At 49.0% G+C, this 15981-nt stretch overlaps 1 protein-coding gene across 2 annotated transcripts; it reads right to left on the bottom strand.

Moving 5' to 3' along the window:
- Positions 1-646: 646 nt before the first annotated feature.
- On the bottom strand, positions 647-14489 carry ABCF1 (ATP binding cassette subfamily F member 1). 2 transcript variants are annotated; one of them, XM_004424415.3, is made up of 25 exons: positions 14356-14489; positions 10177-10223; positions 9867-9959; positions 9580-9709; positions 9393-9430; positions 9201-9308; positions 8204-8278; positions 8009-8122; positions 6954-7058; positions 6579-6701; positions 6039-6139; positions 5878-5963; positions 5421-5560; positions 5187-5335; positions 4776-4859; positions 4450-4574; positions 4136-4248; positions 3824-3995; positions 3581-3655; positions 3420-3490; positions 2215-2247; positions 1961-2129; positions 1703-1767; positions 1539-1611; positions 647-1401 (listed from the first exon to the last, which is right to left on the bottom strand). In XM_004424415.3, the coding sequence occupies exons 1-25, from the start codon at positions 14426-14428 to the stop codon at positions 1235-1237; spliced, it is 2529 nt and encodes an 842-aa protein (XP_004424472.1). In that variant the 5' UTR covers positions 14429-14489; the 3' UTR covers positions 647-1234. The 2 variants fall into 2 exon arrangements, with proteins under 2 accessions (XP_004424472.1, XP_087294388.1); XM_087438262.1 differs by having other exon boundaries at positions 9580-9706.
- Between the last annotated feature and the right edge of the window lie 1492 nt (positions 14490-15981).

The following is a 15981-nucleotide window of genomic DNA, read 5'->3' as shown; positions in this document are numbered from 1 at the left end:
CAACTTAAAATCGAGAGTAACCCACATGTGGCAGTCACATCACACTGTGTGCTCATGTCTTCCTTTTTTTTTGGTGAGGAAGACTGGCACTGAGCTAACATCTGTGCCCATCTTCCTCTATTTTTGTATGTGGGACGCCACCACAGCATGGCTTGATGAGTGGTGTGTAGGTCCACACACGGAATTCAAACCTGCAAACCTCAGGCTGCCAAAGGGGAGCATGTGAACTTAACCACTACACCACAAGGCCGGCCCCTCTTATTTTCTAAGTCTCCTCTAACTAGACTATTCATGAAGACAGACCCTGACTTTTCCCTTCTCGTATACCCACATACTGTGCATGTCGGCTGATTTAGTAACTTTTGAGAGGATCAGCACTCTGGTCTCTGACCACAGGGCAGAGCATGGACAGCAAGAGACTCGAGTGTTAGAAGAGGTGAATCACTTTCCCCTCTCCTTGTCTGAAGGGTTGGGTGGGGGGAGGCTCCCCAAACAGCCAGCCATCTAAAGTGCAGTTAAGACTGAAAGTTAGATCCATCTGCATTAGTGGGGAGAAGAGGATACTAAATGCTGACAGAATGCTGAATAAAGCAAATCAAGACTGAGAACAGTTCCAGCTCCCATGCATCTCCAAACAGTGACAGGGTGGCAGCAACTCCTTTCCTTTATTTCTTCCCCTTGTAAAGGGAGATTCAAGTTGAGCAGCATTCCTTTCCTGCCCCCAAGTCCCCAACCAGACGAGAGGCTGCAGGCACCAAATCCTGGGCTGGGCTCAGAACTCTCCTCCAGCTCTGAGCTGCAACAGCTGTTTGTATCAGTAAGTCAGCATTAAATCCACCAGAGAAGAACAGCACCACTCAAAGACCAGCTGGGCCCGAAGCTTTAAGGTGGACCAGAGGCAGGCTTCTAAGTGATGAGTCTTGAGACAACCGCCACATAAACTTGGCTGGATGGAACCCCACACTAATGAAGGTCACCTCTGTTTGTACAGAGAGATGTCAAGGATAAGGCCAGCTCAGTTATCTGAAGAAAAGCGGAACAGACAAGTCTTTCAGAGAAAAGGAAGCAAAGTGGTATCCCAGTCACATCAAGACCACATTCCGCCTCCATGTGCCTGAGTAGTTGCTGGGTCAGCTGCAGACCAGAGGCAGGCCTCCAAGTGAAGAGAGGGTGACAACAGGGGACTTCCAGGCCACACAAGCTGGTCTTTCGGGAGACTTCCAGGAAGGAAAGCTCACTCTCGGGGTCGGCTGACCATGACTTCACCCAGGGCCTCCAACACCTCCCGCTTGTAGTCCTCAAAGTCCCCATCGATCTGGCTGACGCTCTGCTCTTCCACCACCCACAGCTGGCAGTTGGTTTCTGTGATGAGTCGGGCATCGTGGCTGACAACGATCACAGCTTTGAAGAAAGACGGCGAGAACAAAGGGCAAGGAAAAAGGAGGAGATGAGGAGTCAGACCTGGAGAAAGGGAGCCCTAGCCGAAGGACACTAGGGTCCCTGAGGAAAGGAGGAGGGCACTCCCCGAGCTAACTTACCACCCTTGTATTCGTTGATGGCCTCCCCCAGAGCATCGATAGACTCAATGTCCAAGTTATTGGTAGGCTCGTCCTATGGAGGAGCAGGCATTCCATGACTGAGCATTATGGCTACCTGTCAAAATCAGTCACTCTTACCCTCTCCCGCAGTCCAGCTCACTCACCAAGATGAGGACATCTGGCTCCCGACAGGCCAGCTCTGCAAACACAACTCGGGCTTTCTGCCCACCTGGAGCAAAGGAAAAGGAGGTCCATCACACTTTACTGCCTTCCATTTCTGAAGGTAAACATCAATGTGCGTCTGTGTGTGGACTGAGGTCCCCCAAGTCCTGGTTCCTCTTCCTTTCTGCCTCTAGTACAGTTAGTAGGTGTGAGCATTAATTGAGGAGGAGGACACCTTCCCCAGCCCGCTAGAGTGGTACCAGAGAGTTTGCAGATTTGGATGGTGTGGGCGTGACTCTCAAGGCCAAAGCGGCCCAGGCACTTCCGGGCATCCTGGTAGGGCAGGTTGAAGCCCCGCTGCAGGTACTCAGTGGGCGTCTCCTCCATGCGCAGCTGCTCTGCATACTGCTGGTTGAAGAAGCCAATTTTCTGCCCGAGAGAAGAGGCAGGTGGTCAGTGAAAGTCGTACTTCCTCTATCTGACTCTTATTCCCCAGTTCCCAAAGCCAACTTACCAACCGGTGGTTCTTTCTCATTTCCCCACGAGTCTGCAAGGAAAAAGCAGTGGGAAGATAAGGGAAAGGGGGAAAGTGCTGCAGCTCTGTACTCAGCTCTGCACCCCAACTTTCTGAACGGGAGACAAAGACCAGATGTGGGCTGGAAACAAGTTAGCACGAGAGAGGGAACATGGATGCTCTCCCTAATGTGACAAAGGCACACACAGGAAAGGAGAAGAGGATGGGGCAAAAGGGGAGTAAGAGAGGAGCATCACGGAGGGGAGACCAAAAGCACAGACTCAGAACCAGGGGACTGACCACAAACAAAGAATAGCCCCTTCCCATCCAGCAAGACCCACACGCCTGGTTCCAGGGTTCCACCTCAGATGGGAGTTAGAAGAGAGTGTAGGGGAGGATCTAAGAACACCTTTCTAAAGCTCTTCTCTGTGGGTGTGAGGAAATGGGTCCTCGCCACACTTTCCTGGAGGGAGTACAGATGGCTACAGCCTTTCTAAAGCACGATACAGCGATTTATTGCAAAAGTCCTAAAAGCAATTCTAGGAAATTTATCTTACGGAAAAACTAAGATTTTTCTCAAATCTTCACATTTATGAAGCTATACAATAGCTTGTACATTCAGAAAGCTATACAATATTTACCATAGTATTTTCCTTTAGTGAAAAGTCAGAAATAATCTAAATGACTAATATCAAATAAATTATGGTAGATCCGTATAAATAAATTGTCCACATGTAACTACTGGCATGAAAAAATGCTTAATGTATATTATCTGGAAAAAGTTGGCTACAAAACAATTCATATGATAAGCCTATTTTTGTTAAAAAAAATTCTACACACATCTGCAAAGGAAAAAAGGAGAAAGCGATCTGCCAAAAATTAATAGTGGTTATCTCTAGATTTTTCTCTGGCTTATGCAATTTCCAATCATTCTACGATGGATGTATGTTTCTTATATAACCAAAACACACATGTCGGGGGACGCCCCCAGCTCGCCCCCATTCTCCTGGCTCTCCTCCCTGAACTGATGTAAACGGTTCTCCCCTACAGCAACTCTCAGGGAAATGAAGCATCTACGAGTTCTGGATTTAACTCTCCACCACAGGTGGGGCTCTCTGATTCTAGGCCCTGGCGAACAGCTTCACTTTCACACTTCCACGTTCTCCCGTCACGGTCCTCCCTCCCTCCCTGGCTCCAGGACTCACCGGCGTCAGCTTGCCCGTGAGCAGCAGCAGCAGAGTGCTCTTCCCCACACCATTAGGGCCCACGATGCAGACTGCAAGAAGGAAGGCAGGTGGTCAAAGAGGCCCCCAGAAACTCCCTGGGGCTCCCGCTCCACTTCCTGAGCCACCCGACACCAACTCACTCCTTGAGTCCATGTCGATGCCAAAATCCAGATTTTTAAAGAGTGGTTTCTGCCCCTCATAGCCAAACGTCACACCTGAAAGCCACGAAAGAAGCAATTTATTTTCTTTTTAGAGTCACCCTGAAGGTCCCCTCGAATGTTCCTCCAAAGCTGGCCCTGGGGACAAGGAATGGGTCCCATGCTGGGCAGAGGACTTGGGTACACACACTTCCGCCCCCTGCCAGTCAGGCTGCAGGCGCTCACCGTGCAGACCCAGCACAGGAGGGCTGAGCGGCGGGGGGTCGGGGAAAGTGAAGCGCACAGTGTACTCCTTGGGGCGCTTCAGGAGCTCGGGGGCCTCCTGCGACTCCTCATCCTGGTTTTTCCGTCGGCATTTCTGCTGCTTTCGAGTCAGGGCTTCCTTTGTTTGCTTTTCCTGGAGAGGAAGGGGAAAGGGAGACACTCGCACCCTTCACAGCAGTCCTGGAAATGTAGGTCGGTGTCCCAGAATTGCCCCCTTTCTCCATTCTCCTGAGAGAAGAGCCCCCCAGCCCAGGAAGACCCCAAGGTGCTCACCGCCTGCTTGGTGGACTTGCCACCTGCCTTTAGTTCCTTTAGCTTTTTTTCTTGCTTCTCATACTGCTTTAGCAGTTCTTTCTGCTTCTGCTGGTACATCTTCTTGAAAGTCACTGGGACAGAAGAGGGGGATGGGCATCAATGGTTGCCCCTCTCCCCAGAAGGGCAACCAGGACTGGGGAAGATGAGGGTGGGCAACACCGTGGAGAATTCTGAAAGGATTTAGCTCATCCCCATATCCCTATGGGCGCTCTCTCCCAAGTCTCTTCTCAAGGCCCCATCGCTTCCCTCTATCCACAAATGATCCTACTTACTGTAATTGCCCCTATAGTAATGGAGCCGCTGGGCGTCGAGATGGATGATATCAGTGCAGACGTCATCCAGGAAGCCCTGGTCATGGGAGACGATAAGCAACGTCTTCCGCCAGCCCTGGAGGTAGCTGGGTTTTAGAGAAGAGCGTGGAAATGTCACAACAGTCAACTTAGGGTTAAGTGAGGGAAAGCAGACAGAAAACAGGAGCAGGGAGGGAAAAAACGAGGGCTGGACTGAGAACTGTCAAGGGCAGAGGGGAGAACAGCTAGAGGAAACAAGGGCAGAACAGGAACCAATGATGCAAAGACTGTAAGCAAGGGCAACTCACTTATTGAGCCAGATGACAGCATTGAGGTCCAAGTGGTTAGTGGGTTCATCCAACATCAGCAGTGTGGGCTCCATGAACAGCGCCCTAGAGGGTGGGGCAGCAGAGTGCAGGGTCAGGGGAAGGCAGATCCTTGCTCAGAGAACCCCCGAGAAGCTCTGGTAGGTGGTGCCTAAGACCATGAACACTCCTTCCCAACCTCTCCTTAGAGAAGTTCCTGTGCAGAAGACATGGCTAACAGACGACCAGGTAGGGAGAAAAATGGAGAAAAGACCTTGAGTCTGACAACACAGATGGTGAGGGAAGAAAAATTAGCCTTGAACCTCCCTATTGGGCCATTCTTCCAATGGGGAGAAAGGAAAGGGTCCGGATGGGTTGAAGCTGAAAGGGAGGGTAGTGAGGTGGGTAGCCCACCTGGCCAAGGAGACACGCATGCGCCAGCCCCCTGAAAACTTCTGTGTGGGCCGATTCTGCATTTCAGGGTCGAAACCCAAACCAGCCAGGATCCGCCGTGCTTTGGCCTCTGCAGCTGCCGCCCCGGTAGCCCGCAATTCCTCATACACCTGGGAGGAGGGAGAAGAGGACACACGTCCGAAGGGCCCAGAACCCTTAAGTCTTAGCTCGTGTCCCCTGCGCCATCTCCTCTACCTTCTCTAGCCTCTCGGCAGCTGTATCATCCCCCTGCTCCAGCTGTCCCTGAAGCCGTCGCTCCTCTTCCAGCAGCTTCAATCGCTTGGTGTCGGCTCGAAGAACAGCCTGCACTGCTGGTGTCTCATCCGCTACCACCTCTGGGGGACAAGGGGACAAGAGTCAGGTCGCCCCAAGGGCCAAGGCTCCACTCCCTCTTCCCTTCAGCTCCATTTCTGGTTTGCCTGACCCTGCCTAGGTCTTTCTATTTGTTCCAAGTAAAATCTGTGCAAGTCCCTCATTTACTCTCCCTCTTTCTTTAGCATCCATTTCCCAGTCCCCAGTATCCTTCCATAACCCTTCCGACTCCACGACTACAATTCCTTCTATTCTTGGTTGGCTCTTCTATTCCAACTGCCCACCCCTCAAGCCATCAGTTTCACTTCCCCACCAAGCCCCTTTCCACCACTGGCCTCACCCTGCTCACACAGCAACACATCGATGTTGGGGGGGATGCTCAGGGCTCGGTTGGCAATGTGCTTGAGGAGAGTGGTCTTGCCCTTGCTGGGGAATGAGAGCTATTAGGACCAGACCACCACAGAAATCCCTTCTTTTCTTTCCAGCCCCTCCTCTCCTCACCCATTGGGTCCCACTAGCCCATAGCGGCGGCCGGCTACAATGTACAGGTCTGCGTTGACAAATAACTCCTTGCCATGGGCCGAGATGCTGAACTTCTCCAGCTGTAGTCAGAAGGGAAGGAGTGGCAGAGGGAAGGAAGGAGTACATGAGAATTCTCCCATTCAGCCAGCAGATGCAGCTTTCTCCCCACAGAGGAGCCTCAGACAAACCAGTACCTACAGCATAACACCTTCCCCTCACCACACTGGTCCCCTCCCCATCAACTGCCTCCACAGCCTCTGATGAGAGTCTCCCAAATCTTAAAGCCAGTCCAGCCTATCCCACCTTTCTTCCCTCCAAAGGTGGACTCCTCTACTTCTACTGGTTCTTCTATCTTCTCAAGGTGTGGAACTCACCAGAACTCAAGGTGTGGAAAACACCTCCAAGCTTTCTTCCCAGTGGTCTAAGCCACTCATACCCCACCTCCCTTGGTTGCCATGGCCACTCAGGGACATGTGACAGAACTGGCACTTCCTTGGGCAGGGCCCCCTCACACCTTACCTTGATATCAGATGCATTTTCTAACATGGCTTGCCGGGAGGACACTTCTGCTTGTGACACGGAGAAGTCATTTTCAGCAGCATTGGCTGCTTTTAATGAAGCCACCTGGCGTTCATACTCCATCTGAGAAGGAAGGAAAAATCACATTCAAGCCACTGTCTGCCAGTTTCCTGTTACAACACAACGCCATGTCATCAGACACGGAGGCAAGGCTCACAGAACACAATTCTTTCCTTACTCCAACTGCTTTACTTTAAGTAGCACCCAAAGCTCTACTTCTTATTCCCCAATTCACATGTCCCCTAGTTGAAGCATTCAAAAAAAAAAAAAAATCAAATTCTCCTACCTCTGACCACTAAGGACCCAATGTCTTACCTGTTTCTTCAGCTTTTTCTTCTCCTTTTTGCTAAGGTGAGCATAGGGATCATCGGCCTTAGACTCCCCTTCTTCCTCCTCCTCTTCTGCTTCTTCCTCAGAACCCTGTGAGAAGCAGGGGATGGTAAAAAAAAAAAAACGAACGACCCCTTCTAGAACTCAGATTTCATGTCATCTACCCCAGTTCCACAGGCAGCTCTTTGCTTCTCCACCCAGAGTCCTGAGGTATCTTGGTGGATCCGCTCTCACTCTCACACCTATCCCTGGTCTCCCTGCAGTCCTTTATCCATTTCTGCCACCAGGAATGGTACAAGACAGATGGTGTGAGTATATGTGAAAAATAACAATATATGTATTGTACCTATATATAGTACAATATAGTATATGTACCTATAAATATAAGTACAAATACAATATAACTGAGGGTAGAATAAATGCAACAGGTTCTTTTCCTCATGCATCAAAATTGAGTTTCTGTGGCTTATACCTTAACATGCAAAGAAAAGGTCCAGAAGCCCTAACGCACAGCCAATGAGAAATTCAGCAGAACCACAGAATTAAAAGCTACCAAAGATACAGGGGAACTTAAGAGATCACTAGACTCCCTTACATCATACAGAAGAGATAACTGAGACCCAAGGAGGTGGAAAGATGTACTCAAGGTCACACAGCCCTTGAGTGGCAGAGCCAGAACCCAGATCATCCGAGGCTAATGCCATGATCCTTTCCTCTCTGGATTAGGGGTTGCAAACTCTGGCCCGTGGGCCAAATCGGACCTGACACCTCCTGTTTTTACATGGACCATGAGCTAAGAATGGTTTTCATATTTTCAAAGAGTTGTTAAAAACAAAAAGAAGAATGTGTATCAGAGATTGTATGCAGCCCACAAAGCCAAAAATATTTACTATGTGGTCCTTTATAGAAGTTTGCCAACTCCTGCTCTGGATAGTAATAACACCCCCAGATCCTGCCCACCCCCTCACCCCCCCCCAGCTGAATTAGGCCACAGAGCCCCAATCCCTCAGCCCACCTTCCCCCAACATCAAAATACACACCTGCTCTGCCTTCTTGGCCTTCTCCTTCCCTTGTTTGGGTGGCTCCTTTTCTTTTGTTATTTCTTCTTCTTCATCCTCCTCTTCATTGTCTAGAGCTGCAAATTTATTCTGAGGCTGAGAGGGAAAAGACAGGAGGTGTGATGAAATGCTCGAATTCCTGAGACCCAGCACCTCCTCCTGCCACTTCTCCCTCACCTTGGCCTTCCCCTTTGACTTCTCTTCCTTTCCCTTCTTGCTCTTGAGCCCCGGCTGTTGTTCCTCAGATACAGCCTGGAGGAGAGACACACACACAAATTAATTTGCTACTTTGTTGCTTAACAAGGCTTTCTAGGGGCTGGCCCCATGGCGTAGCGGTTAAGTGCGCACACTCCACTGCTGGCGGCCCGGGGTTCGGATCCTGAGCACGCACCGATGCACCGCTTGTCAGGCCATGCTGTGGCGGCGTCCCACATAAAGTGGAGGAAGTTGGGCACAGATGTTAGCTCAGGGCCAGTCTTCCTCAGCAAAAAGGGAAGAAGATTGGCATGGATGTTAGCTCAGGGCTGATCTTCCTCACACACAAAAAAAACAAGCCTTTCTAAGGAGTCTAGGACTAGAAGTTAACTATACTAAGTGCTGCCAAGAAGAAAATAGGACCCTAGAAAAACCCTAGCCTCCAGCTTGAGACTAGATGGTGAGGAGATCATTACAGAATATTAGGAAAGCTAAGGGACTGTGAGTCAGGCAAGTGAGCAACGTGGGTGGGATGGTACTAGCTAGTGGAGGGCTTCCTCAAGAGGGCAAATCTTGAGAAGAGGTAACAGCTGCAGGCTTGGACAAGGTGTTCTAGGGAAGAGGGAAGACACGGCATAAAGAACAAAGGCTTCAACACAGACACAGTCAAACCAGATGCCAAATAAGATCAGGCTGATCTGAAAGGTACACGTAAGAGTCCCAATAACAACGCAGAGGGGTCCAAGTGGAAGAGCAAAGACTTGAAGGCCTTTGTTTTAGATTCTGAGTTTGAAAGCAACAGAATTACTGTCAATTTCAGAGTGATGACAACAGTATTTTTAAAAGCTGATTTTGACAGTATAAGCAAGACAGACCTAGAAGAGCTAGTTTAAAGGCCGGAAAACAAGCCAGGAATTACACACTATGGCCAGAAGGTGCTACATGGGGTGGAAGCGACCAGCAGAGCCACCACTTTCACCTTATTGATCCGATTCTTCTCTGGCTTAGCAGGCTTAGGAGGATGCTTTTCTTCCTCCTCCTCCTCTTCACTCTGATCCTGAATCAGGGCTGCAAAAACATTACCACCCTAGAGGACAAAAGGGCCAGAGAAGTCAGTGGGATGGTCAAGGCTGTCCTCCTGGGGTCTGTGTTTACCACACCGATGGCTTACCTTGGTCTTCTTCCCTCCTCGGGGTATCGGGGCCGGTACTGAAATGACAAGGGGAGAAGACGAGGTAGGAAAGAGAATTACAAGGTCTGGCTTTCCTATCTAATCCAACTCAAAGATCAAGGAACGAGGCACTTCACTCTTCATGACTCAGGGACACCAGGTACCCACTTCCCCTCATGTCACTCACCTTCATCCTCCTCATCACTGGCCGGCACTGAGAGCTTCTTAAGACGCTCCATGAGCTCTTTCTCTTCTCCATCATCATCCACATCCTTCTTCCGCCGGCCTTTTCGGGTGTCTCGTTTCTTTTTTTGCTGCTGAAAGCAAAATAGAGTGAAAGAATGAAGCCCAGGTCCCCGCCGAATCTCTGCCCCACAGAGAGTTCCCCATCAGCTGAGTCAACCAATGTGGGCGGCAGACGGGCAGGTGGACCCAAGACACCTCCCAACATGGTGGTCCCCCTGACACTTGTACCTGCTGTTGCTGCTGCTGCTGCTGCTCCTTCTCCTTGAGCACTTTCTCTTCTTCCCCAGCCTGTTTATCTTCTACTGCCAGCTCTTCGAAGAACTATAAAGGAAGTTAAGATATAGGTAAACATGCCTCAGAGACCAACCAAGCCCTTCTCTGCCACACACAGGCCCACTGACCCTCCCTCCCACCCTCGCCTTGCTTCCCCTCCTGACATGATCTTTTCTCCTCCCTCGGACCCCACCTCCTTCACATGGCCATAGTTTGCTTGGAAACGCCCCCACTCATTTCTCATCCTCAACCCTCATTTCCTCACCGTCTTTTTGGTCTTCTTGTCCTTCTTCCCTTTCTTCACCACTTTGTCTAGAAGGTTAAGCAGACATTGTGAATGCTTATCTACAAATTCCAAAGCAGCCTGACCTCCCCTGCAAATCTCTTAGTGACCTCCACCCTATTTTACTATTTTTCTAGCTCAGTATCACTCCCTAGACATTGGCACTGTCCCACAAGACAGACAAGCCAATGGCGGCTTGGTCTAGGATGGCAGTGGGAGGGAGAGAAGCAGAATTCACAGGGTGAAGGTAGAAGTGGGAAGTAAGAAAGAGTATTCAGAGATGACTCCTATGTTGTTAGCTGGCAAAATTAGTTGGGCTACTCGTACCATATATTAACCCAAGATATACTGGAAGAGAAAGTCTCCTCTCCCTACCCCTGCCGCCCATGGGGGGAAAGGTAGGACAAAGATGTGACTTTGTTGGGATATGTTGTTTGTAAGACCTGCAGGCCATGTGAAGATAAGTAAATGGCCATAGGGGTCTATGCCCCACCTGCTCTGCTTGCACAACGTTCTAGCATAAATCACACCATGTTATACTTAACTGTCTGTGCACCAGTCTTTCGTCCTAGAGAACCACCTGAGACTGCTTAGTTTGTGTTCCCAGGGAGCGAAGTGGGAAGTCAGTAAGTTTACTGAGTTAACAAATCCCAGCTCCTCCCTTCTGTCCATCCCTCTGTCCCTGAAAACAGGGGTCTACGTCTAACTCCCTCTCTCCCTCCCCCCATCAGACTGGGAGGCAATCAGCAGCCTCATGATTTGTCTTCATGTCCAGGCCTACCCATTACATTCCCTTCCAAATCATGCCATTCACTGCTACCCAATTCTATCCAAAAGCACTCCTGTAATCATCTAGCTTTTTTCAAAAAAAAAAAAAAATCAACGGTGGGGCTGGCCCGGTGGCATAGTGGTTAAGTTCGCGTGCTCCACTTTGACGACCTGAGGTTCACAGGTTCGGATCCCCGGTGTGGACCTATGCACCACTTATCAAGCCATGCTGTGGCAGGTGTCCCATATATAAAGTAGAGGAAGATGGGCACGGATGTTAGCTCAGGGCTAATCTTCCTCACCAAAAAGAATAAAAAGAATCAATGGCTTTCTACTATCTACCACATTAAGCATTCTCAGACCATAATTCCACGTAGTCCACAGTAATCATTTATTCAGTAAAGTTTTACCGAGCATCTACTATGCCCAAAACCAGACATTAACAAAGGACAATCCCTATAATTTAGGGACTAAATTCACAGACTAAAAGGGCTCTATACTAACTTTTCTGCTATATCTGTTTCCCTACCCACACCTATGTTCTGGACACTGGCTTCTTGCAGCTCCTTGATTAAGCCCCAAGCATGCTTATGTCTCTCATTGCTTAATCTGTGTCCTCCATCCAAAACACATTTCAAAATCTGATCTCAGTATTGGGTGATCAGTGTGATGGAGCTGAAAAGACATGCAGGAGAAACAATGAAAGCCTTTATATGCTATTCCAAGGAGTCTAATCCTAAGGACAACCCATTGCAGTACATAAGAAGGAATGACATGATCAGCTCACCTTGACAACACTGAGGAGTGACTCATCCCAGATACTAATTTCTCCCCAAGGACTAACAAAACCATACCATCTCTCCTTCCTTTAAATATCACTCTGATCTTTCTGACCCTAAGGAGAGGAAAATCCTGTGCACACGACCAATTGTGAGGAAGTATGATCACCGAGGAAGAGGAAAAGGCTGTGTTTGGCTGAAGCTCTGCTGTATCTTCCATCTCTCCTCCTCTAACAGCCCCTCCCCTTCAGTACATCACTTAAGCTGCTCCTAAGTTCAAAGCCAAATAAAACACTTCCCTTCACCTTACCATCTCCTCCCCCAATTACTGTTTTCTATCCTTATCTTCACCGAGTCTCAAAAGCATAGTCCACACTAGCTCCACTTTCTCACCTCCCATTCCTTTTTAAACACGCTGCAGTCTGATTTGGGGACCATCTCCTAACGAATTACTTTCGCCAAAGTTGCCACTGTCTCCTTAGTTGCTCAACCCCCAAAGTATTGTTTTAGTCCTAATTTTGCTTGACTTTTCTGCAACATTCCATGCTATCTACCATCCTTTTAATTCTCCTCTCCTGTCGTTACTTAACTTCAGGAATCCTGCTACTCCTGGTTTGCCTCCAGTTTCTCTGGCAGCTCACCTTTCTCAGTTTCATCTCCTCAGCCTCCTTCCCCACCTTACTTCCCTTAACTGTTGAGGTTCTTTTGGGTTCCCATCTTCTGCCCTCTTTTCACTTCAATCTGCATACACTCTCTAGGGGACTCCTCCACAACCAACACTTCAACTACACTCACCCGTGTCTTTTTTTTTCCCCCCTTTTTCTCCCCAAGGGCCCAGTAGATAGTTGTATGTCATAGCTGCACAACCTTCTAGTTGCTGTATGTGGGACGCTGCCTCAGCATGGCCAGACAAGCAGTGCGTAGGTGCACGCCCAGGACTGAACCTGGGCGGCCAGCAGCGGAGCGCGTGCACTTAACCGCTAAGCCAAGGGGCCGGCCCCTCACCCGTGTCTTTACTTCTAGTCTAGAGCTCTCTCCAGTCACTAAACAAGCTCTATCCTTGCCATCTCCTCTTAGAAATTCCCCAGAAATCTCCAACTCAGCATTCAAAAGCTGACCTTATCTCTTCCCACTCCTCACCCTACAGCCCATTATTGCTTTCAATTAAGTCCACTACCCATTGAGGTACTTAAGTGAATGTCATCCTTAATTCTTCTTTCATTTAGTCAGTTCCCAGTTCTGGTCAATGTCACTTCCTCAGTACCTTGTTAGGCTTCACTGCCTTGGCTCACTCTCGTACCACTTCTCACCTGGATTATTGCCAGAGCCTCCTAAATGCTCTCCTTGCCTCCAATCTTGACCAATTCATCCAAGTCATTCTCCACTGCTCAGTGTTGTCAGCGTGAGCTGATCCTATCATTCCTTATGGGTCCTCCTTCTTAACATCTTAGGATTAAACTCCTTGGAAAAGCATATAAAGCCTTTCATTATCTGTCTCCTCTACATCTTTCCAACACCATCACACTACTCACTCAAAACTGGGAACCAGCCAGGCTCACCTACATCTTCACCTTTGCATAAACTTCTTCCTCTGCTTGGAATGCTCTTTCCCTTGCTAACTCATACTGATCCTTTGAGAATAAACTCAGCTATACCATATTCCTGGGAGGCTTTGCTGACACTCCTACCCTACCTGTCTGAGTAGATGCATCTCCTCTTTTCTCGAGTCCCATAGCATTCTTAGGTACATCCATCACACTGTCAACCACTGTCTGATTAATGCTCTGTCCCCTCTGCCAGACTAGTTCCCCTTCAGGGCAAGGTTTATCTTTTATCACTACATTCCCAAGTCCTCTGCACAGTACCAAGTATACATTAAGCATCCAATAAACGCTTATAAAATTAGTCACTGTATATCTACTGTAATTATTTGTGTCCATTTTACCTCCCCTTTGAAGGGCCTTCAAGCCTGGGAGGGTGTCTTTACATTTTTTTCCTCCTCTCCCCAAAGCACAGTATATACAGTGCTTAGTTAAAAAAAACAGGTGCTCAACAAAAATTCGCTGCTTTTAAATAAACCTTAAGCCCCATTCCAACAAACAGCATCTACACTCTTGCTCCAGTTGAGTCAGATGCGTCTTATGAAAGAACCCATGAAGAAGTCACACTCTTGAGAAGCAGGTGGGATCACGGGCTCACAAGGCGTGTGTAAGCGTGCACGCGCGCGCAGGGGGCGGGGTGGAAGATCGAGGCCCGCTTTACATAGTCCTGCGGGATGTGGAATCTAGTGTGGTGGTGAAGATGTCCAAAAAAGAAGAAAAGAGGGCTCTCCTATTTCTCCCCATCTCTCCCTCGGTACCACATGCTCTTTCTTCCTCGTCTGTTGCCGAGTACCACAGAAGTTCGTGCGCGATACCCCGACACCTTTTCTCTCGCCCGCACGCCCAACCCCTCCTGCCCGGGCAAACTCTTCCCGGCCCCACTGTACGCATGCGCAGTATCCCCCGCACGGCCCAGTCAGTCTCGCGCCCCGTGACCCTCTGCTAAGACCCGCGCACTCTTCCCTCGCTTCTTCTCCTCCCTCTCTCGTTCCCTCCCTGCCTCCCAGCCTCACCTGCGGGGCTCGTGCTCTCTCCGTCCCCGATCCACTCGGGCTCCGGAGGCTGTTGCTTGGGCCCCTTCGGCATCGCGGCAGCAGTTACGGCTACTCTGGCGGCGCCGGTGCTATTTCCGCTTCCGGTAGCGTGGGGCCCGAACGGGGCGGGCTCTCCACGCCGGCGAGACCAACCCCGCCCCCCGGGCGGCGCACGTGCTCGCCGCGCCGTCATCTCGGGGGCGTGGCCTGCAGTGACGGGGCGGGGCCGGCGCCAGACAGCTCCCCTCGAGTCAGCAAAGTATTTATGACGGTCCGGGAAGCCCGACACGGTGACTTCGCGACGCCGCATGACTAAGGACTGATCATAATAATTTCCAACTAGTGCGAAAGAGTGGAGGCATCTTTTTTTTTTAAGTGGATGCTACTTTCTACCAGTCCTTGACGTCTGGTTAAGAGCAGAAAGGGGCAGTCCTTCGACTCAGAAAAAGTCCTTGTCGGTCTAGTGTTGAGATGTGTCACAAAATCCCGAAGTGTAAAGTTGTAAACGAGGAACTCCAGCCTAACAAACAGAAATCACGAGCTTGGGTTGACTTTTTTTTTTTTTAGCGACAGCTTTACTCAGATATAGTTGATATACAATAAACTGCACAAACAATAAATTGACAGGCAATAAACTGCACAAACAATAAATTGACAGGCAATAAACTGCAAAGTGTACACTTTGATAAGTTTTACATATATACATGCATTAAACCACCACCACAATCAAGATTTGGGTTCACTTCTAACTCTATCCCTTGATAGGTATGGGAGGAAGGTGTTCTCATAGCCCTGTCAGCTCCCATTCTCTCCTTAAACCACTACAATCATGCTTTTGTCCCCACCACCATTACCTGAATCCACTCTTGCCAAGGTCATCAGATTGGGGCTAGTTCTCTGTCCTTATCCTACTCACTTTCCCATCAGCGTTTGATACAGACGGTCACTCCCTCCTTCCTTTGTTCTCTTCAGGGACATTCGTCTCTCCAGGTTTCTTTTCCAACTCAGTGGCTGCTCTCTTTTCCCTCCTTTCCCCGCTTCTCCTCCTGAAGTCTAAATGCTGAAGTGCCTTGGGGCTCATTCTTTGACACTGTTCTTTATCTAGACTTATTACCTATGTGTCATGACTTTAAATACCATCTATAACTCATGAAGATCCCCAAATGTCTCTTGCTGGCCCCAACTTCTGCACTAAGCTCCAGGCTCACAAATCCAACTGCTTATTGGACATCCTCTCTGAGATCTCTAATAAATATCTCAAATTAATATATACAGAACTAAGTTGTTGTTTATAGTCTTCAAGCCTGCATCTCTTCCAGGTTTCCCCACATCAAGAAATCACACCACCTTTCATCCAGTTCCTTGGGCCAAAACTGAAAGGTCATCCTCTTTCTCCATTCCCCTTTCTCATCAGCAAGCCATGTCTGCTTCATTCATTCATTAAAAAATATATTTATTGAGTGCATGTATATGCCAAGCACTCTTCTAGGCTCTCGGGATATCACTGAATAAAATAAAGGTCTCTACTTACATTTCTAGCATGGGAGATAGTACTATGGAAAAAAGAAAATATAGATCAAGGTAAAAAGCATCAGGAGGGGGCCA

The sequence above is a fragment of the Ceratotherium simum genome, chromosome 13 (genome assembly GCF_057802395.1).
Source record: "Ceratotherium simum simum isolate JZ-2026a chromosome 13, ASM5780239v1, whole genome shotgun sequence".
Classification (NCBI taxonomy): Eukaryota; Metazoa; Chordata; class Mammalia; order Perissodactyla; family Rhinocerotidae; genus Ceratotherium; species Ceratotherium simum.
This window is presented reverse-complemented; position numbering and strand designations above follow the sequence as displayed.